At 43.9% G+C, this 23,705-nt stretch overlaps 1 protein-coding gene across 4 annotated transcripts in view; it reads right to left on the bottom strand.

Moving 5' to 3' along the window:
* Window positions 1-23,705, bottom strand: part of LOC147458291 (K-stimulated pyrophosphate-energized sodium pump protein) — a 109,463-nt gene that overhangs the window by 84,092 nt on the left and 1,666 nt on the right. For 3 of the 4 annotated variants that reach the window (XM_086512959.1, XM_086512961.1, XM_086512958.1), the window contains exons 2-4: window positions 12,796-12,880; window positions 12,610-12,701; window positions 12,431-12,526 (exon numbers count right to left, since the gene is read on the bottom strand). In XM_086512959.1, coding sequence (XP_086369085.1) covers window positions 12,431-12,526; window positions 12,610-12,701; window positions 12,796-12,880 — 273 coding nt within the window. Of the gene's footprint in view, window positions 1-12,430; window positions 12,527-12,609; window positions 12,702-12,795; window positions 12,881-12,998; window positions 13,127-23,705 lie in introns of all 4 variants that reach the window. The other variant, XM_086512960.1, reaches the window with a different exon arrangement.

Here is a 23,705-nt window from a genome sequence, read left to right as displayed (position 1 = left end):
GAGGTTCAAACAATACCAAAACAGTATTTGTCAATTCTCCACCCGGGAGTAAAATCACCAATCAATGAAAACATTATTAAAACCATAGTCAAACAATTCAAAACGGCACCGAGACGGGTTTAAAACAGATAGCATCCATTTCAAACAATACTTTCTCAACAATGTTCAAAAGTATCTAACTAGAAAACAACTAGAGAGGTCATTCGGGGCTTTGTTCGGACAACCGAACTTTGAGGACAACTGGATTGCCCTTTTGTATCACGGTGATGGTTCGGTTCCGAACCTGGAGAGTTGCATCATTCTTGTCGTGCTAGGGCATGCCCAAGAGAACGTCGCAATTGTCCAACTTCATAATGTGGAAATCGGCTTTTCCATGATAATCTTGTTTAGTCACTGGAAGAGCACCAATGAGCAGTACCACTTTTTGAGTTTGCCCCGTGGCTAGCTCACCTTCAATTTCTCCACCCTCTGCATCATAATCAAAGTGCATCTGCTTCAAGGATTCTGGATGGATGAAGTTCTCCATAGCTCCGGGGTCAAAGAAAATAAGGGCTTTCAAGCCGTTGACTTTTCCATAAGCAATGCATAATTCATTAAAACTCTCGAAATGTATACGATAAATATCAGGTACTGGTCCAATAGCAGGTCTAGCCCTCTTGGCCAGAGGTGGCCCCGGAGATCTATCTTACATGGGAGCAGAAGGTTACACTGAGGACGTTGAGGCTTGCTCAGAACATGTATTGAACGTATGCCCTGTTTGGAAACATTCGAAGCATCGGCCTTCTTGTAACAAGGCGTCTCATTGACGGTGTGTCAGACGAGGCCGTTGAGGTTGGTTTTCACAAGATTCCAGAGAATTTGTTCGTTGTTGCCGGGAGTTCTGGTTAGTGGCCGGAGGTTCTTCTGTGGTAAACTCCAACTTTCCCTTCATGAGCTTGTAGCCGACCGCGGCATGGTCCATAAGCTCTTGCATGGTAGAGACTTGCTTGGAGAGACAATATTCCTGCAATGGTGATGGTAGTCCAATGGTGTAGCGCTCGCACTGATCCTCCAAGGAAATGAACTTAAAGAAGAAGACCGGAAGGTACACGTCGAGAAACCTTTGGTTATAGTCGTCCATGGTTTCGGTGGCAAGCATTTTCAAGTTGCCCCACTCTGCCAAAATCCGAACTTCAAACATCGAAGTCATGTAACTACGCGCAAAAACTCTCTTGAAAGCTTGCTAGGTCCTTGGAGCATGTGGTTGTGTCGCGATTGAGCTCCACCATTGCATAGCATTATCTTTAAGAAATCCCGCTGCTCGAGAAATCTTGGATTCTTCTATATAGTTCCCCAAAGCATAGATGTTGTTGAATTGCTCTAGGAACTGCAATGCTTTCTTGCGAACTTTCACCCCGGAAAAAGGGAAAAATTTGACTGTCGTGCCGCCATCTTTGAAATCTTTGGGTTGGTTAGGCACATATCCCGGGTATGGATAATAAGGGTATCCATATTGGCTCCAACCATTGTAGCTTGGTGGCGGTGGTGGTGGTGGTGGTGGAGGTGGGGGCAATGGCGGTGGCAAAGGCGGTTGCACTGGATCAAGGTCAAATGGCTGCACCATATTCCTGAAGACTACACTGATCGGAACAGACGGCTGAGAAGGTTGCCGGTTGGAAGCTCTCATACTTTCTGGTGCCAGAGGAGGAGGTAACAATTGGGCCTTTAGAGGGGGTAACATGTAGTTCAAAAATTGTCGAAAACTTTGCAGCATCGGAAGATTTTTCTCAGGATGCCACAAAAGAATGTCGTGAAGCTGGTTAAGTAGAAACTGCAAATATTATGTTGAATCCATGAATTCCATGTCTTGGGTTCTTTATGGCTTATGCCCTATAAGACAGAGAGATGAAAACGGGAGCGTGCCCAATGCGGGATGAAGTAAGGGTGGGAGTGACTAGTAAGTCCGGGGTCGGAGCACGAAGCTTCTTCGAGTAAAATTCCAGTAGTCTTTGGTTTGCTCTATCTGCTCTTTCGTAGGACCAGTATGCTTTCAGAAAAGCACACGCCTGATGCTCTGATGCCATTGTCACAAGACGGGCACCACGTGCCAATAGAAAAGAACAGACTGAACAGACTTTTAGCACTTCAATAACAACTAAAATGAAGGAGAGAGACGACGCGCGACACGGAGTGGCGGAATTCCACCCCAGAGAGTATTGGCCCCAAACCTTGGTGCCCCTTTCGGTATTTCTTTATATTGCATCAACACAATACAAGCCGGTACTCCATCCTCTGCACCTCTCCAGGAAGCATGCCCGAGAATGAGCCCATGGCCTCATTTAAAGGCCCTAGGCCCCAAAAGCAGTTTACATGAAAAGCCTTCAAACTCAAAAGCTTTTGGTCCAACAGTAATGCCAAAAAGCTGCCAACATAAATCACTGAATTACGTACAATTTCCACGTCAACTGTCAGTGCAAAACGCGGAAATCCGTACAGTCTACCACGTCAGCAAGTCAACGCAATTTCCGGGTTTTTTTCGTACAGCTGCCATGTCATCAACTGCTACGCAAGTTTTTCAGTGTGTGTGTGGGTCTTGCTTTATTTTAATCCTTTTATGTCACTTGGGCCCCATCGGACGGGGTCCCATAAGTTGGTAGGACTTCTTCTTCTGTTGCTTGTTCTTCTTAGGGCTTAGGCCCCTCGATCGTGATCTGAAGGTTGGCTCTGCTCTTTACTGACTTGACACGTGTGACGTCAATAGTTTGTGACAAGATGTCGGTGACATGGGACTGGCTAGAGGAACACACAAAGTATGGGAGATACTTGACAAGTATGGGGACTGCACATGGGTTGACTATACTGAATGGCCTACAGAGATTCTCAACAACGACTCGTTTCACTTGTTTTCCGCATAGACATGGGGCCAACACAGTTGACTATGTCATGACTCAACTATAGCTATATATAGGTATTTGTCAGTCTCTGCACTCAATCTCACCCACATGTATCTAGCTTACTCATCTCTTCAAACAATGCGTAATTGTAGCTCCTCGTGAACAAAACTCCTACCCCCCAACCCTCAACCTCTATGCTCAGATCTAGTTCATGCAGTCTCCCATTTGTAAACACTCACATATGGCAAAAGCTGTCCCGATGCCTGATGTGTCTCTAAGTAGAAAACAATTGTCTCTCCTAGCAAAGTTGTCCTCAAATGCCCCTACATCAAGGCAAAGTGACTCTCCTATCTCTGTAAACAGGAATCTTCCCTTTTTCCCTTGCCGCTCTAATCTCCGACATTACCTCCTTCATATGGGTAAATCTACGAGAGTGTGAGATCGTCTTCAAGAAAAATACCCGTCTTCTTAAGGGTGGATCTTTTCTTCAAGAAGTCCTTCGTTTCCATGGAGGGGAAGCGGAGCACTCTTTCCTTTGATGTTTACCCCTAGCTTTCACTTTCTTATTACCCATTCTACAAGCCCTTGTATGCGTCAGCTCGGTAACCCCCATCATAAACATGAGTTCTTTGACTTCTTCGCCAATATTATCTTGGTATTTAAGGCCCAAAATCCTCACATGTAAGGCACGCAAACGCCTGTTGGGTTAAAGGCCCAAATGGCCCCCTTTAATGTATATTTTAAAGGTTACTAACCTTTGGCCAAGTTCACATTGAACTTGGCCACTAACTTATAAATTGGTCCTATACTTTTAATAAAGGGAACCACTGAGGCTTCCAAAGAAGCTATTTGGTTAGCACGACTATGCAGTGAGTTGGTTTGCCTGCCAAGGCACCTATGCTTGGTTGTGATAGCCAAAGTGCCATATGTCTGGCAAAGAACGCCATGTTTCATGCACGCACAAAGCATATTGATGTACGGTATCACTTCATACAAGAAGTGCTTGAGGATGGCCTTATTACATTGGTTAAGGTCCATACATCACAAAATCCAGCCGATGCTCTCACTAAGTGCTTACCCAAAGCACAACATCATCTATGCATAGAGATGGTGGGAGTCATGTAGCTTAAAGGCGCCATTTATGCCTTTAAGTGGGAGGTTGTTGGGTTAAACTTTAAAGGCCCAAATGGCCCCCTTTAATGTATATTTTAAAGGTTACTAACCTTTGGCCAAGTTCACATTGAACTTGGCCACTAACTTATAAATTGGTCCTATACCACACACACCCACCCACACACCCGAGAAGAAGAGAAGTTTTAACGTCGTAGGAAACTATCCCAAGAGACCTTAAAGATCTAGCCGACGAGGAGTTGAACTCAAGACCTGTTATTCAAGAGGGAAATGGCATAACCAATCTACCACACTTGGGTGATAGAAAGGTTATACCATTTTCCTCTTTTTATTAGTGCGCGCGCACACACACACACACACACACCGAGAAGAAGAGAGAACTTGAGGACCTGGACATGAGCCCAGCCCATCACTATATGAATAGTCCACTCTGTTTGAACCCTGCCACACAACGGGAAAGAAAAACCAACCGTTGTGTCTAAGGCCTCTGCACCTCTAGCTGCCAGAAACAAAACATTACTCTAATACAAGCTGCCTCGCGGTCGGGAGATGAGTCAACGAGAAAACGTGTAAAGCCGTAGTCAAAGAAGTCCCAGCAACGGTGTGTCACGGTCTTGGACACTCCAAACCAGAAATCAATAGCAACACACGATCAGAAACTTCAAAATCTCTAAACTTTAATATATATATATATATATATATATATATATATATAGAGAGAGAGAGAGAGAGAGAGAGAGAGAGAGTCGACACGATAGGGCAGAGTTCCACACCTAGAAGCACTGGTCCCAAAGACTGGCGCCTTTCCGGTATTTCTTTATTATTGATCGCATCAAGGTACAACTCCCGAGGGTCCTCTGCTCTCCGACTCTGCGTCCAGATGCCCTCCAGAGCGAGGCCCCAGGGGCTCTTATAAACATTACAAGGGATGCCCAAAAGCAGAGCCCCAAAAGCTTCAGGTTCAAAAGCATCTTGGCCCAAAAGCTAGCACTAGGGGCTGCCAACGCAATAGGCGGAAATCCGTACAGCCCGCCACGTCAACAACGTTTTATAAAACGCGAACGTCCGTACAATTGCCACGTCATCAACTCAATTTGCAAGCGTCCGTACAATTGCCACGTCATCAACCTTCACGTAGTTCTTTTAGCCTTTTGTCCCTTGGGCCCCATCGGATAAGACCCCATAAGTTGGTACAACTTATAAAAATTGGTGTCCTTTCATTTTTGGCCTCTCGGATTAATTCTGCAAGTTGATACAACTTCTTCTGCATGTTTCAATAGGGTTCCGACCCTCTCTGTCTGCAGTCTGTCCTTTAGGTCATGCCACGTCATCACTTTGTGACATACCCCCCCCTCTTGAAAGAAATGTAATCGCCCTCGATTACACCTACAAAACCAACCATAGCCAAAACCGAGTTCAGTAGACACTGACTCTTAAGTACCAACACACTAGACAACACATATCCAGTACTTGCACGAAGACGATAGTCACTGATCATTCACAGGACATTCACATCACTATCTCCGTCAAGATCTTAGATGAGAATCATGATCATCGTAAAATATTTAGCAATTACATCCAGATCTCACCCATCTTTAGTGGATGTCGGGATTGATTATATCTTGTTACTATCATATCTTTTCATTTTACATTTCAATCAAACAAACCATGCCCATGACCATCCCCACAAGATAGTACATCCACACAGCATGCAGTTCACAAATCACACACTTAGTTCACACTGAACACTTGTGTTTCAATCGTTCAATCTAGCCATCTCATCCTTTTGGAACTCATGATGCGCTAGAATTTCATTCACTTAGGCATCACATCCAGATCTCACCGATCTTAACAAATGTTGGGATGACTAAGTACTTAGCCATCACATCCAGATCTCACCGTTCTCTAGCATATATCTAGATGCACTAAGTTCAAATCATTCATTAGACAAAATGTTGCACATTTCATCTTTCTCTACATGCCTCTTAACAAAAACACATGAAAGAGCACACGTTTTCAGTTCAGTCAAGGAAATTTCCAATTTAATGCACACAATTCATAAAGTGAATCCGCAAAATATTGTCAGCCCGTTAGTACTCTAAAATCTCAAAGAGAAATTAGTGACTTTATTCAATCTAAGCAATCTGTGACAAAGGAGTGGAGTGGCTCCCCTCTTGTGCAATCCGCACCACACCAGATCCAACCTTGCTGATTCATCGGTAACTTTTGGCATAGACACCGCTAATGGCCCAAAAGCTTCAAGGTACAACTCTCTTTGAAGAGAATTTGCACGTTCTCTTCCTCCATCCACTTTGCATCAAGAGTCAAAGAGTACCCTTGACCAAATTATCCAATGGACCTAGCTTATCTTTCTGTTCTATTCTTGTGCCCTTTGACCTGTTAGTAGCCCTACTGACCTCCCTGTCCTTGGCACCTCAATCTGGATCTGTGGAATTCTCCCAGATGATTCCATTTCTTTTCTTTCCTTGTGCCCTCGAACCTATGGGTAGCCTCTCTAGCCGCCCTTGTTCGTTGGCATGTCAGTCTCAATCATCGAGATCCCATTTGAAAGTACTTCTGCTCTTAAAGTCATACAACTTGATATTGTCAGCCTATCAGTACCCCTAAAATCTGACAAGAAATCAACGACTTTTAATCCATCTCGGTAATCTATGACAAAGGAGCAAAGTAACTCCCCTCTTGTGCAATCCGCACCGCACCAAATTCAACCCGCTAATCATCGGTAACCCTTGGAATAGTAGAAGCTAGACCAAAAGCCTCAAGGTAAAGTTTCAATATCTGAGGAGTATCTCCTAAGTCCTCCATCCATTTCGCATCAAATGCTGGATAGTTCTTAAACTTGACTGAATATCGGCGTATCACTTTACCTTTCACTTTCCTTTCCTTGTGAGCCAGTATCTGTTCATGAACAAGAATCTTCTCGATCTCTTCCACTTCATGTTGCTCCTCAAGCTCCCTATCCATTGGCACCTCACCTTTGAAAGAATTCAACAAACTTGCATGAAATGCATTGTGAATCTTCCAAGTATCGGGTAACTTCAGTCTGAAGGATACATCGTTTATCCTTTCCTGAATCTGGAAAGGGCCATAGTATCTCATACTCAGGTTTAAGAAAACTCGCTCCTTACCCCTTCGTTTTCGTAGGCGTGCCTTCTCAAACCGTAGAAGCACCCAATCATCTTCATTCAACTGCAAGTCACGTCGATGCTTGTCCACTGCCTTCTTATGCCTTGCTTGAGACTTCTCAAGAGCCTCGTGCACCTTTGCAAAAGCAGTCTCCAGATCCCGAACATACTGATCTGCTTCAAAAATCTTATCTTTGGTGCTTAGAATAGGTGGGACCTTCTTAGCGCCCTCAATGATCTCAAATGGCGCCTTCCCCATAGCACTGTGTTGTTGTAGGCAAACTCCACCAAGGGCAGATACTTTGCCCAAAGATAAGACTTCAAAAAGTCCACTCCGATTGCTCATCTGTCTGTGAGTGGAAAGAGGATGAGAATTGTAACCGTGTACCAATATTCTCCCAAATTGCCCGCCAAAACAGACTAGTAAAACGGGATCTCTATCTGAAACTATAGATTGGGCATGCCATAAAGTCGAAATATCTGCGAGACAAATAATTTAGTCAAATGCTCTCGCTTAACCGTCTTCTTGACTAGAATAACGTGAGCCTGCTTGCTAAATCTATCAATGACTGTCCAGATGCCATCGTACCCACTCTAAGTCTTGGGAAGATCAAAAATAAAATCCATTGCTATACTTTCCCAAGGTCAGCGAGGTAAAGGTAAAGGTTGTAAAAGTCCTGGTGCCTTATGTCTATCGAACTTGACCTTTTGGCATATCAAACAACTACGAACAAACTCGTCCACGTCCTTTTTGAGCCACGGCTAGGAGAAAAAAAACGCTCCACACCTCTCAAGGTGGTGTCAATGCCTCGGTGACCCGAAAAAGGCGGACAGTGGCACTCTGTCAAAACCTTATTCCTCAATGCTTGTGTAACACGCAACAAATTCTTCCACAGCAAATAGCCTTCGTTGAGTGAATAGCCAGCAACTGCTTCTCCACTCTATAGTCGGTCAAAGATGTCTGCAAAATCTGGATCTATGGCGTACTGATCTACCATATCCTCGCAGCTGTGGTGATGAACTGCCGAAATAGCCAAAACCAAAGGCTTATGCGACAGTGCATCCGCCACCACACTCTTTTGTCCCCGATCATGCAAAATCTAGAAGTGAAATTGTGACAAAATGTTTGTCCACCGCATCTGCTTGTCCGAAAGTTGTTTCGGAGTTGAGAAATAACGCAAACTCTGATGGTCGGTGAACACTACAAAATCGGCTCCGAGTAGAAAGTGTCGCCACTGAGTAAGAGCACAAACCCAAAAAAGCTTCAAGCTTTATGACATTCTTCAAATCGGGCCAATCTCTCATGGTCTCAACCTTCGCCGGATCCATTTTGACACCCTCCGCAGAGACGATGTGTCCCGAAAAGTAGATCGCGAATAAGAAAAACTCGCTCTTCTTCCCATTCACCACCAACCGATGTTGCCTTAGTGCCTGGAAAACCTATAACGGGTGGTGTCGTTGTTTTGCCTCATTCTTGTAGAATACGATGATATCGTCGAAATGTACTCTCAAAAAATCTTGTCCATCGTCCTGTTGAGCGTTGAAAGAGCATTCCTGGGACCAGAAAGGCATCACCAAATACTCGTACAATCAAAAAGACGTCTTGAATGTTGTGTTATAGACATCCCCAAGAGCAATTTGGATCTGATGATAACCACTCTTCAAGTCAATTCTGCTAACATATGTAGAACCCTGAAGTCTGTCTAGTACATCATCAATCAAGGGAATGGAAACCTGTTCTTGATGGTGATTTTATTGAGAGCCTTGCAATCAATGCACATTCTCCAATATCCATCTTCCTTTAAAACCAACAGCATTGGCGATCAATAAGGTGATGTACTCGGCTGAATGAGACCCTTCTCTAGAAGCTCTTTTACTAGGTTCATAATTTTCCTCTTTCTTCTCAAGAATCCTCCGATGACCTTGCATCAAGTTCCCTTAGTTCGTCGGAACCCTCGGATGCGCTACCATCTAATTCTTGGACTACTCTGGAATCCTATAATGATCTGTTGTCGAGTTCCCCCGATTCATTCTCCCATTTTAAAGACTCTTGCCTTGATGAGATGGATATTGTCCTGTCCATAGGATGAGTCAATGAGACGGCATGCATCCCAAATCCTTGCTTAGCATGTCCCATAAGTCTTTAAAAAGAGTCAAACTTTTGTTCTAGACAATACTCTCGAATCTCTTTTTGGCAAACCTCAGCCAAAGCCGCTCAATCTGGTTTCTCAAAGTACTCTTCCAAAACAAAGACACTGACAAATAAATATCCCAAAACCTCTAGCAGTAGTCATCCAATACATCTTTCATAATCATTCTCAAGTGATGCCAAGTTGTGGTGACATCTCTTTCATATTCGTCTAATATCCAAGTTGACGTGAAAATTCTCTTGAATTTTACCCACGTCGCAGGTGCTTCTTTGCATAACAACAGAGTAAAGCTTATGTCTATGCAATTTTTTTCAAGTAAGATGCCGCCCTTCGCACCTTGGAATGTTCCGCGAACCAACCTCCAGAGAAGGCGACCTTCTTGCTCATCTGTTCACTGTCAAAGAGGACAGGCTCTCCTCTTCTAAACTGCTAGATGGCCACTCATGCCTTCTAGACTTTTTTTTCAGAAATCTGCTTTTCTTGCTTTTTCTCCGCTTCTTCTGCCTTTTCTCATCCTCTTTGAGCTAGAGGAAGACTAACTGTCGGAATTCTCTGAAGACCAAGAAAAAATATGGGTCATCCTCAAAACAAACACACTTTTTGATCTGCTTGCCACCTTGAAATTCGAATTCCACCCTAAATAACCGGGAAATCCACCGATTTCCTCTTCTTCCGAGAGTGCTTCAAGCTTTTCATTATCTGATTCGTCTTCTTTCCAAGAGCTTTGTCTAGCTCTTTTTGCGAGTACAGTTTCCACTTTTCTGCACTCCGCTTTGTCTCTCGGCTTTCTTCCGGACCTGAGAGGAGAATCAATGGCCTCATGCCATCTTGAGCGAATCTCATCCATCAGGTAATTCTTCACGTGTTTCTCAAATCTCGGGTCTCTGGAGTACTTCATCAATCTTTTCACACACATGTCTTCTGCAGTTGACGTTTGTACTCCACTATGGCAAACTTCCCTGTCAAAAATTTGCCCAATTCTTCATTCTTTTCTTCAATTCCTGCGCCGGATCTGAACTTTTCTTTGCCTTCCCACCAAGAGGTGTTATCTCGGTCGGATTCTCCGCGAGAACCCATTTGTATTGTTGGGTCCTTTATGGCTTATGCCCTTTAAGACAAAGCGATGAAGACGAAAGCGCGCCCAATGCGTGATGGACAAAGTAAGTCCGGGGTCGGGACATTAAGATTCTTTGACAAACAAAGCTCTTGATTGCTCTGTCATATTCTCCTCGAGAATCAATGTGTTGCTGAAGGGATCGAATCCTCCGTAGAAGAATCTTTTTGAGCCCTGATACCATTGTCACAGGCTTGGACACTTCAAACCAGAAATCAATAGCAACACACGAACAAAAACTTCAAAATCACTGAACTTTAATATAGAGAGAGATCGACACGACACGGTGGAGTTCTGCGCCGACCCAAAAGCAGAGCCCCAAAAGATTCAAGTTCAAAAGCATCTTGGCCCAAAAGCTAGCGCTAGGGGCTGCTTGCCACGTCAACAGCATAAAACCCGAGCGTCCGTACAGCTGCCACGTCATTAGCGCAATTCGCAAGCGTCGACACAGCTGCCACAACATCAGCCTTCATGCAGTTCTTTAGCCTTTTGTCCGTTGGGCCCCATCGCATAGGACCCATGATACAACTTAAAAAAATTGGTATCCTTTCATTTTTGACCTCTCAAATTGATTCTACAAGTTGATACAACTTCTTTTGCATCTTTCAGTAGGGTTCCGACCCCTCTCTGTCCGGAGTCTGTCCTTTAGGTCATGCCACGACATCACTTTGTGAACATAAATGTTAAAACTGGTCACCCTGCGAGAGATTGCCGCAAAGGCGAAGCTTGCACACCAAGGGGTGTCCGAAGATAGGGTTGCTTCTCCGCACCAAGCAGCTCGTGGAAAGCATCACTGGCACAACAATGAGTGACAGCACTGGCACAACAATGAGTAACTAAAAGAAACCCCAAGTCAGATGCAAAGCATCGAACCAAGTAGAACCACATTGAACATCTGAAGCTGAGAATGAATGTAAAGATGCCACCAAAAGCACTCCAGCAATTTACAGAAGATCTCCTCACCCCCGGGAGCCAAAAATCTTAGAATAAGTCGGTCCACTTGCTCAAGGGGCTGCCGAGAGAACTACCAGAGGAGATGCTCCACCAAGCAACAGAAGATAGAGAAAGCGAGGATACACTTCATGGAGAAAAGCCTGCAGCAAATAACTACCACAACCCCACCTTGAAAAAGCTAAAAAACTGAAAAAACTAAAGCCAAAACAAAGGCAGGCCAACTTTTCAACATGTCACAAGATTTTTTTTTTCCGAGAAAAAGATCCTTCTATTAGTTAATGAAACTGCCGCTACAACCACCTCTTCAAGAGAGGGCTACAACAACCATGATGGGGAGACTCTCCCAATGAAAAACCAGCATATGTACAATGGGGCTAAATCAAGAAATGGGGGGAGGGAAAAGCCACACAGGTGGTCGGTAGTGCCATCGGAGTACACCCTGGACCATGGTGTAGAAAGGCCCAAGACGCCATAGTCAAAGGAAAGCCTCTCTGCGCTCCCACATGCGGTCGGAGCTGCCCTGAAGTCTCTCGAGCTGTCCTCTGAGAGTGTGGATCAGCTCTATCCAAAGATCGCGGACATGTCACAAGATTTACACTACTATTATATTGGAAGCTTGGATTTTGTAAAAGAGAAGCTAGCAAAGTGAGATTATTCAGTAGTTCAGATTACGCAGTAGGAAATACAAGCGACAATGCCTATGCCTACAGCACCAAGGACCACGCAATCACTAAACGACTGCTCAAGGCTCTACCAGTGGCCCATTTGATAATGGATGGCTGGCTTCCCCAATCCAAAAGAGAAGCTCAGGCCCAAATGGCATTTAAGAATGAAGCTCTTGGGGTCGTGATTCACATTTCGTAAGTTAACAACTAACCATCCCTTGGCCTCGATCCTTAAGGTCCCCAGGAATCCAAACAGCTACCCACCCCCACTTGCAGTGATTTACTTGATCCTTTCTATCCATGATGTAAATGTTTGGTTTAAACATAATAAAATCAAGTTTGAGCCGCAAATGAAAATCATTTCCTCTTCAACCAAGTAATTGCCTTAGATTCCTACCCACTGATGAAAGAGAAGTGCAAAGATTTGAGAAGAAAATGACAAGCTCCATAGCTGTAGAAAAAGGGGAAACACTGCTTTGCCATCATCCGGTACCTGCACAAATCATTCAGCAATAACTCAAAATGTCATGGCTGTAGGGAAAAAAAAAGTAAACATTGCTTGCCATTATCAGGCACCTGCACATATCGTTCAGCAATAACCTCATAGAAGCAAACTTTAGGCTTAGTGGTGTCATTTCTTGCTTCAGCAAATGGACCGTAAAGAAGCTCTGTTAAATTATGTTAGAAATAGGAGACATCAGTTAATGGGATTCTTTGTCACTACTAAGACACTGCAACAAAACAAGATGATAGTAGAGATACCTTGCGCGCGATCATCAACCTCCAAAGCTACATCTGTAAAGAGCTGGAGCAATATATCACCTCTTTGTGGTGGATTATCCACTGCCTATAACATGACGTATCAATAAGCAAACAATACAGTGTGTTGCAAAGTGTTATTGTTTTGGCTAAAATATTTTAAAAATGCCAAAAAAGCACTATTATGTACATATTTATGCACACACATAGGGGCTCATGTTTGTCTTTTGTCCCCATATCTTTGATCGGACTTAGTTTGACGCTCCTTTCTTCTCCACACCATTGTCGTTGTTGTCAGATTCCTAAATAACCCTCACTGCATCACTAAGATGACCTGCAAGCAATGTTCGCTAAAAGAAATAAAAAATTTACCTTAAACTACTGATACATAGTGGCATTTGGCAAGCATGCCACGTACATGCACACAACCATACATATATAAGTGTATACCTTCAGTCCAACTCAAGGGTTATCACGTGCTTAACGACCTGCTCCCACCTGTTTCGTGCTCATGCATCTCAATAGCGGAAGGCAGTAAAAGTATAGCCTTGATCTGTAAGTACAAGATACGTCCCTAGAAGGAAAGAAGAAAAGGTTGAAAGGAGAAGAAAAGGTTGAAGGGAGAAGGATACGTTTGATGTGATGGTATGGGTGATGACAGCTCAATTTGGTATTCAAGGTCAACCTCCAAGCTCGGAGGACCTTTGCTTGAGCTGGCAAAGCCCTATGAATACCTTTGCTTGAGCTGGGAAAGCCCTATGAGTATACACTGAGAATTCTTCCCTCTTAGTGAGTTAAATCAAGCCACTGAGAGAATAAAAAGGATTAGCAAGTAGGAAATTTGGCAATTACAACATCAAAGAAACCGTAACAGCTCCCAGCCAGAATGAGTACCCAAAGGACACTGGTGGAATGTCAACCACAATGGAAGGCATCCAAACAACAAATATACATCTCTCTCATACATATATATATATATATATATGTATGTACATACATATACGTATATATAGGTACATAAACAGTATATATTTATACAAAAGCCAATGGAGATTGAAACACAAGTATTTGCATTGTGACGTAGGTGTTTTACTGTGCCAATTTTTGCAGAGCTGCTAGTGCCCCGGTATCTCCCACGGGCTGTTCATAGGGAGTGAGGGCTGCTTTGTGGCTGTGCCCGGCCTATGTAAGGTAGCGTTCTCATTTTCGGCCTGTTCCCGCCATTGTTTTGCGCACCCTAAGCTGCTAGCAATGTCATATAGTCTGCCTCTTGGTGGCCCCAAGCTTAGGGCATTTTATCCCATAGCCTTGTTCCACTAGATTATACCTACGGGCAGTTTAGGGTTTTTCATCAGTATTTCAGTCTTCCCCCTATTTTAGGGTCGGGGGGTTTTTCAGGGAGGTAGGACAATCTGGCTGTCCATTTATGTCTCTGATTTGGAGGGTGTCTTCCAAGTACCCAGGCCTATCCTGTTCACATGATCATCCTTCCCTATCAACATGATGGATAATGACTCAAATGGTGGTGGTAATGGATCATCCTCAAGTGCTACCTGGGATTGGTATCAGAAGGAGACCGGTGGCAAACAAGTGAAGGTACCTACCTTTCTGACTTTTCCAGATGATCGTCAGTTAGATGGTACCGACTATAGTACTTGGAGGATGACAATGATGGTGGTATTCGACTGGTATGATCTCGGGCTCTTTGTAACCCAGAAGGTGGAAAAGCCACCCACAACGGTTAGGGGTGTGCTCGAGTGCGGTCTTTTATCATCTTGAATTGTCCCCGCAGATTTTAAATCATGTGAACGCAATAATGAGTGTTGTAACTATGTAAGTTTTTGTAAATATTAATTTCTTTACAAGAAACTAATTATTTAAATAGTTGTATGCACATCAAAACTAGTAGTTCTAGGGCCTTAAGTGCGGCTAAACGTGGGCCAGAGCACCTTAGGGAGACCCTAGCAGAGTGATTGGGAAATCGGGCCTTCAAAAGGGGTAGACAGTGGCCTCAGATTGTTGGCTCAGAAAAGTTACGCGCATCAGTGTCACGGATGCTTGAGAGTCTGTCTTCTTGAATCTCCTACAAGAAAGCACTAGAAGATTCTAGAAGGCTCTAGAAAATTCTAGAAGAATGGCGTGGAAGATTCTAGAAGATTTGAGTTGAGTGATGGCTTGCATCATCACTTACGTCATTGCATGCATCATTGCCTATGTCATCGTCTGCATCATCGCTAGAAGGATCCAGAAGATTCTAGAAGGTTCTACAAGCATCTACTAGTTTCTAGAAGGTTCTAGAAGTTTGAAGAAGAATCTAGAAGTTGCTAGAAAGTTCTAGAAGCTTGAGGAAGGACCTAGAAGGTTCTTAACCTCCTTAAACTTGAGAAAGAACCTACAAGCTTCTTAACCTCCTTTAGCTTGAGGAAACACCTAGAAGCTTCTTAACCTCCTTAAGCTTGAGGAAGCACCTAGAAGATTCTAAGCTCCTTAAGAAAAACCTAGAAAGTTCTAACCTCGAGCACTAGTATAAATAGGAATTTTGGGCTACAAGCCCCTCAGTCTTGCCAACACAATTTGTGAGACTCATGCGAGGTACGTCCTCTCCTAGCTCTTGTCTTGTTATCAATTCTTGTTCTTGTAATCAGACTTGCCAACACCAGTTGTGAGGCTCCTATGAGGTAAGCCCTCTTCTAGTTCTTGTCTTATGTTCAAGTCTTGTCCTTGCAATCAAGCCTTGTCTTGTACTCAAGTCTTGTATCAAGTCCTCTTAAACAAGTATTAAGTCTTGTAACCAAGATTAAGTTCCTTTATCAACTATCAAGTCTTGTAATCTTTATAATCAAGTCCCAAGCTCTTGTACATAAAGAGCGCCTCTTCTCTCGCTCCCTTCCAGCTCGAGACGTGCTCATAACAGTTTGGCAAGACTCACATCATGGCTTACCTAGCCATGCAACAATCTATTTTGGAAAGCATTGCTCCACCTTGCAAAAGGTGCAGCAAGCTACATGCACAACGGAAAGAAGAGCAATCACATTTGCCAAGTCTAGTGGTGCAAGAGCTTCAACCCTCATCCCATTCCCAAGAGCTTCAACCCCCATCCCAAGAACTTCAACCCCCAGTGCAAGAACTCCATAAAGCCACTATGTGCCAAAATCCACCCATGATTTTGGCTAGTCCAATGGGGCAAGTAGAGCAACCACACTTTCCAAGTCCAATAGTGCAAGAGTCTCAATCACCAGTCCAAGAAGCCAATAGGTTCAAAAATCTGCTTGTGGTTTCATCTAGTTCACCATAACAAAGGAAGGAGCTCGAGGACAACTTACCTGAAAAGTATGATGGGATAGGATCAAAGTTTAGAGGCTTCTTCCAACAAGCCTAGCTGTTTATATACATGCAACCAAAGCTTTATTCGAATGGCGCTTCTCAAATTAACCTTATTGGCGCACTTCTCTCAACACGCTTTGGAGAAGTAGTTGTTGAAACCAACCTTAGCAAGCTACGTCAAGGCTATCCCCCTTCTTCATTCATTGGGGAAGGAACGGGAAATCTTTTCTTTGAGGATATTTACCGCTATCATGAGCTTCCAGGTGACATTGTTTCAAACCAAGGACCAGAGTTGATACCAAGATTTTGAAAAGACTTGTTCAAGCTTCAAGTTGTAAAGATTAGCCTCTCTTTATCCAATCATCCATAAAGGGGGTGAATCAAGCCATAGAGCGGTATTATCGATACACAATCAACTATCATCAGCACCTAAAGGATGGATGTCCACATGAATCATCGAGTGAAGAATCGGACTACCACAGATTTAGCCATACGTCTACAAAGCATTCATAAAGAATTGATGATGAATATCAGAAGAGCTCAACAAAGGTATACGGCCAACGCGGAGGAATGCCGAATGCAACAACTACCATGCAAGATTAGGGATCAAGTGTGGCTTCTCTGCCATGCCCTATGTACGTTTTGCCCTTTTCAAACGTTGAATTATCAAAGACTTGAACCATTCAAGATAGTTGGCCAAGTGAATCTAGTCACATATCATCTCCAATTTCCAATCTCTGAAAATTTATCCAATCTTTTGTGTTTTAGTGTTGGAGCCTTGTCATTGGTCCAAAATTCATGAGTACCATCAACAACATCCATCAAGCCTTGCTCTTAAGTCAAGAAGCAAAACCGCTCCTCATGGAACTCGTCGTTAGAGGAGGGGGTAATGTCACGGATGCTTGAGAGTCAGTCTTCTTGAGTCTCCTACAAGAAAGCACTAGAAATTTCTAGAAGGCTCTAAAAGTCTTGTAATCCAAGTCTTGTATCAAGTCCTCTTAATCAAGTATTAAGTCTTGTAACCAAGATTAAGTTCCTTTATCAAGTATCAAGCCTTCTAATCTTTATAATCAAGTCCCAAGCTCTTGTACATTGTGAGCGCCTCTTCTCCCGCTTCCTTCCAGCTCGAGTCGCGCTCATAACAGTCAGTGCGAGCACAGGAATAAGATGGGGTCCTTAAAACAATGATCCTAAGGCAGGGATTATTTTTAATAAGGCCTTAGGATAAGCTATGTGCCCGAGCCAAATGGCCGCACAAGTGCGAATAAGTGATGCAGGAGCAGTCCCGGTAAGGCATTATCCCGGGGAGCATCTGATGTTGTCATAAGTAGCATTCATTTGATCAATTATGAGTTAATTGCACATTTCATTAATGGCCTAGGAACTTTTAAAAGTTAAAAGTTGAATGGTTTTTAAGTTATTTATTAAGTGTTCCACTTGGCACACTTACCCATGCAAACTCACTCTCTCTCTCTCTCATCTTCTAGCGCCCCCTCTTCTTGATGGCTATAAAAGAGCAGCAGCTCTCACACTAGAGAGGTTAGCACTGCACCCGCCCCTCCTAATGTGAGCGTGCTCTATGCATTAGAGCTCTCCATTGAAGCTTGAGGATCAGCCCTTGTGGTGTATGTGGAGATCTTAAGCTCCCATCACCTAGAACAAGGTTACTCTTTATCATAGGCTGTTGTGGGAGAAGATTGGTTGCGTGCGAGAAGTGGAATGAAACTCTTCTTCTCTCGCGATTAGCTGCTGTAAATTCTCTGTTTTCAGCCCTAATCACCTCTATTAGGGTGAATTTCAGCAGAGCACACCTAGAATATCGGTCTCCTCTACCCCCCCTACACATACACAAAGTTTGGTGCAATTCCATCGCGAAAAAGGCCTCCTTCTCGGCATTGGTGCGTGCACTAGTAAGAATTTCAGGTTATGTACAGAAAATTACCGCAAGCGTAAGAGTGTGCGTTTTGCGTGTTTTCTTCCTTGTGTTCATGCAGGAATGATTGGATATGAAAGGGACAAGTTAGAGGAAGATAGACTCTCTTCTTTGCGAGCTTCCGAGGAGATTTGTGGAAGATAGACTCTCATTATAGAGAGCTTCCAAAATCGTACAGAAGAGGAAAATAGCCTCTTAGCAGTTAGAGAGTAGTCCTCTCACTCTCTCAATCAGAAGTAGAAAAAGGACAAGAAAGAATGGAGGACGGGTGTTTTCCCCGTTCCTGTGCTTGTAAAGATTCTCCCTTAGTAATAAAGATATTCTCTTTATGGGGGGGAACCAGCCCATCTTCTAGTCCCCAATGATGTGTCAAGATTTCTCTCTCTCTATCCCCAATTCTCTTGAGTATATGAATTGCATATAAAAGTTAGTTTACGTTTCCGTCTTTTGTGACAGTGGTATCAGAGCAAGGTCGTCTCTCTCTATCTTAAGGGATTGACGACTCTTGGCAGACTGCAGAAGTGGAAGGACGTGACATAAGAGTTCACTCTCCTCCAGCAACAACGGGTGGCAGAATTGTAGAAAGCTCTCTCCCATCTAGAAGTTCAGAAGATTCTTCATACCCTTGAAAAAGGGAAGGAGAAAGTGTCGTTGAAGTCAGGAGAAATCCCGCAGAACCCAAAAAGACAAGAGCCTGCCTGAGAAAGACCCTCTAGTCGGAACCTTGCGCATACACGAGAGTTTTCTCCCGCAAAAGCCAAAGAGACAAGAACCTCAGAAAGATCCTCTAGTTAGAACCTCCCGTATGCACGAGAGTCAAAATAAGCCTCCTGAACATCATGTGCGGTTTAATCCAAAGGTTCAAAGAACCGAATCCTCCTGATTCTCCTCAGTTCTCTTTTATGAAAGATTTGGATGACAGTCTCTCCAAAAGACATGTTCCTTGACGATCCGCTGCAGCAGGAAGTGCAATCGAAGGAAAAAGCTCATGTCAGCAAGGAGTCTAAACATAGAAGGAAGGAGCATCATAAGAAGAAGCACCGCAGGCAAAAATCAATCAAATCAGGTGACAAAGATGTAAAATTTGATTCCTACAACGAACGGCGGGACAACAACAAAGCTCTAGCTTTCATCCGTCAGTTTGAAGTCGCATTTGCAGAAGGGAATTTTAAAGAAAGGTCTAAGCTTCGCCATGTCGGTATGTACCTAAAAGGCACAACTAGCAGATGGTGGCTGACTCCAATCCTCGAAAAATGCAAGCCTCAAGATTGGACTGCCTTCAAGAAAGAATTTTATGCTCAATTCCTTCCTCCAGATTATGAGGAAGAAGTAAAGAAAGAATGGGATCAACTTTCTCAGTTAGAGAACAAAATTGTCCACAATATGTCCATTCAAGAAGATTGAAGATTCGGAGAAGATGAGGAAGTATGAAGCCGGGTTGTATGAAGCCTTGCAAAAGGCTATGAAGCTTTATCCACGAGGCAACTTACAAATACTTATGGAATCATCTCACATAGATGATGCTATACACCAAAAGGGAAATCCGAGGAAGCTGGAACAAAGCACTTATCATGCTAAGCAGAAAGCTCTTAATAATCAGCCCACTCCGGTGGATCTTCATCGGGTCCGATTCGTCGCCAAAGGACCCTTGCCACCTCTTGGGACCCAAAGAAGAAGGAAGAGGTGGATGCGGCCGTGGCCCGATTCTTCTATCACGACCATATCCCATTTGTCGCAGCGAGGTATGTTTTATGATTTATCAATCTTCTCTCTCATTTCTTCCGTTATCGTCGTTTCCGCCTTTTTTATACAACCTCTTCTATGTTTGATCGAAATAGGTCGGAGTATTGGAAAGTCATGGTGCAAGGGATAGGAGAGTATGGCACCGGCTATGTGCCGCCATCTTCAGAGGCTCTCCGAACCACTTTGCTCGTGGAGCAAGCAACACTCAATATTCAACCTCTTTGGGCCAAACATGGCGTTTCCCTCATTGCCGAAGGGTGGAGCAATACAAGGAAGAGATCTATCCATGGTCTCGTCGCATACTCGAGTAGAGAGATGTACTTTGTGCACTCTCATGATGCCACCGAGAGTGGCAAGTCCGCCGATGTCCTCTCAAATGATCGGTGAGCAACATGTGGTGGCCTTTGTCACAGATGGGGAGGCATCAAACAGGGCAGCAGCAGCAGCTATTATAGAGGGCCACTATCCGCATGGGACAGTGTGCTTTTGCATGGCACAGTGCTTGAACAACCTATGTGACAGTGTGCTTTTGCATGGCACAGTTCTTGAACAACCTTCTAAAAGACATCGGCAAGCTAGACTAGATTGCTCCAGTCATTGCTGATGCAGTGAAGATTGTTACTTTCATCAACAATCCCAACTTGGTTTAGAGTGAGTACCTCAAGAGGTCAGGCGGCAAAGTGCTTCTAAAGTATTCAGACACCCGCTTCGCATTCAACTTTCTTCTTGTGCGCAGGCTGTCTCAATGTCAAAATGCGGTCCGATAGGTCTTCATCAGTGATGAGTTCACCACATCCCCCTATGCAAAGTCAGTTGCAAGGATTTTGTGCAAGGATAAAACAGAGGATCCAAAGTGTCTTTCTTAGTCATTCTCAAATGATGCCAAGCCGTGATGACATCTTCTTCATATTCTTTTGTTATACAAGCAAAAGTGAAAACTCTCTTGAATTTACCCACTTCTTAGGTGCTTCTCTATGTAACAACAAAGTAGACCACCATGTCTATGCATTTTCTTTCAAGTAAGATGCCGCCCTTCGTACCTTGGAGCGTTCCGAAAAACTTTCTCCGAAGAAGGCGACATCAAACTGTTGTCTGAATTCAAGGGCTCTATGGGTGTTCTGGTAGCCTAAAAACGTGATTGCTTGACCCCCATCCTTGAACTCCTCAGTCTTCTTGTCCTTTTATTCACTATCTGAACTATCAGTAGAGGATGGAGTCTCCTCCGCTGAACTGCTAGATGGCTCCCTGTGCCTTCTAGACTTTTTCAAAAATCTGCTTTTCTTGCTTTTTCTCCACTTCTTCAGCTTTTTCTCATCCTCTCTGGAACTAGAAAACAACAAACTGTCAGAACTCTCTGAAGACGAAGAGAAATCTGGGCCATCCTCAAAACGAACACGCTTCTTGGATCTTCTCACAACCTCCAAAATGGACTTCCGACCCATATAACCGGGGAAATCCGTTGATTTCTTCTTCTTCTGAAAGTGCCCGAAATGGGCAGATTTTCAGATTTGGGCGTGAGCCTCCTTATTAAAGGCCCCTCCCCCCACCCCTTACCTTCACAATGCACTCTCAAGTCTCGACTCTCAAGCTCTAGCTTCTTTCAAGCTTTCAAGTCTAGACTCTACAAGTGTCACAAATTGATGACGTGTCAAGCCACTAAAGAACGGAGCCAACCTGCAGATCCAAGCCGAGGGGCCTAAACCCTAAGAAGAACAAGCAGCGGAAGAAGAAGAAGTCCTACCCACGTATGGGACCCCAACCAATGGGGACCAGGGGACCCAAAGGCATTAAAATTAAAGCATGGCCAAAACACACACACACAAAGCGTAAAAACTGATAACATTGCAACCTGTACGAAATCCCGGATTTCGCACTGACATTCTGACGTAGCAGCTGTACAGATTTCCACAAAACGCACTGGCAGCTTTTGGCGCTACTGCTTTTGAGTTTGACTGCTTTTTATAACACATGTAGCTGCTTTTCAAGGCCAAGGGCCTCTAAATATGTGCAGAGGGCTCATTCTCTAGCATGCTTCAGTGTGAAGGTGCAAGGATTGGAGTATCGGCATTATACTCGGTTGAATCAATATAAAGAAATACCGAAAGGGCGCCAAGGTTTGGGGCCAATACTCTCTGGGGTGGAATTTTGCCACTCCGTGTCGCGTGTGCTCTCTCTCTCTCTCTTTCAGTTCAGTTGTTATTGAATTGCTAAAAGTCTGTTCAGTCTATTCTTTTCCGTTGGCACGTGGTGCCCCGTCTTGTGACAACAAGGCTAAAAACTCTCTCTCTCTCTCTCTCTCTCTCTCTCTCTCTCTCTCTCTCTCTCTCTCTCTCTCTCTCTCTCTCTCTCTATTTTCAAGCTCTCTCCCTCTCCCCCTCTCAAGCTCTCAAGTCTACACGACACACGTTTGCCGTAGTAAGGTTGAATGCTCTTCAACTCGAGCTTTTTGTGAATATCAAAGTCAAAGGACTCTAATACTACTTCTATTCAATCACACAGAGCTAAGATTTGCATTATTTGGGTGTTTTTATGCCTCTTGTTCCGCACCGTTCCCGTTTTGGACCCTCATCGTTCCCCCATTCCGGGGGGAATCCCGTCGCTGTTCACGTTCTGCGTTCCGGGTTACTATGGCTTTGTCAAACTCTTTCTACAAGTACAGTTTCTACTTTCCTACACTCGGCTTTTGTTTTTGCTTCATTACCATCTTAAGAGGAGAATCGACGGTCTCTCACCATCTCGAGTGAATCTCATCAAGCGGGTAATTCTTCGGTTGAAGCACATATTTCGAGGGTCTTTGGAGTACTTAATCAATTTTTCACACACGTGTCAACTTGCAGTTGACATTTGTACTCCACTCTATCGAGAATCCCTGCTGGAAATTTGCGAAAACCCTTGTTGGTTTCTTATGTTCCACGATGGGACAACTTTTCTTCATCTCCCCGCAGACCAAAGGTCGGAGGGGTGTCGTCTCAGTCAGATTCTCTGCGAGAACCCATGTGTGCTGCAGAAATGATTAGATCCTTCGTAGAAGAAAAGTCGTTCTGAGCTCTGATATCACAATAACAGGCTTGGACGGTCCAAGCGAGAAATCAATAGAAAGTAAAAAATCATTGAACTTGAAGAGAAGAGAGAGAGAAGGAGAATCAACACAACACGGTGGAGTTCCGAACCAAGACACACTAGCCCCAAACACTAGTGCCCCTTTTGGTATTTCTTAATTATTACTCTTAGCAAAGTCAACTCCCAAGGGTCCAACTCTCTCCGAGACTTTGCGTCCAGATGCTCTCTGAAGAGTGACCCTCTTGGCACTTATAAACTTACAAGGAATGCCAAAAAGCAGAGCCCCAAAAGCATCTGATTTAAAAACATTGATCACCAAAAGCATGCGTAAAACTACAGCCAGTGCAAAACGTGAAAATCCGTACAGTTGCCACGTCAGCACAATCAACGCAATTTACGAAAATCTTGCCCAAAGTTCAAGCTTTTTATATTTAGGTTATAGGCCCTTCGGTCAGTGATCCATAAATTCGTAGGGTTTGGGATTTTAATCCCGACCCCTTAGACCCCTCAGCCCATCTTCTGGGTTCAGTTTCTCTTGTCCTCTCGGCCAGTTCTTCCAATTGGGCACGCCACGTCATCACTTTGTGACAACAAACCCACAGCTTCATTGTCGATATGATTGGTACTTTGTCAAATGATGAATCACGAGAACTTTGTAAACCTTGGAGATAAGTAAAAGAGGAAAACCGTCGATATTCTTTAATCCTCTACCTTTATAAAATATATTCTCAGAGCATTCGCAGCAGCCCTTGTTATTGACAATCCCCAGCTCGGTGAGTCTCTTTTAAGTTGAGTTAGCTATGGGTGACATGACACAAGTACACCTCTCGTTGGCTCAATTTACGTTAAGGTT

This window comes from Adiantum capillus-veneris, chromosome 5 (assembly GCF_014529385.1).
Source record: "Adiantum capillus-veneris isolate H3 chromosome 5, ASM1452938v2, whole genome shotgun sequence".
In the NCBI taxonomy this organism is placed as follows: domain Eukaryota; kingdom Viridiplantae; phylum Streptophyta; class Polypodiopsida; order Polypodiales; family Pteridaceae; genus Adiantum; species Adiantum capillus-veneris.
This window is presented reverse-complemented; position numbering and strand designations above follow the sequence as displayed.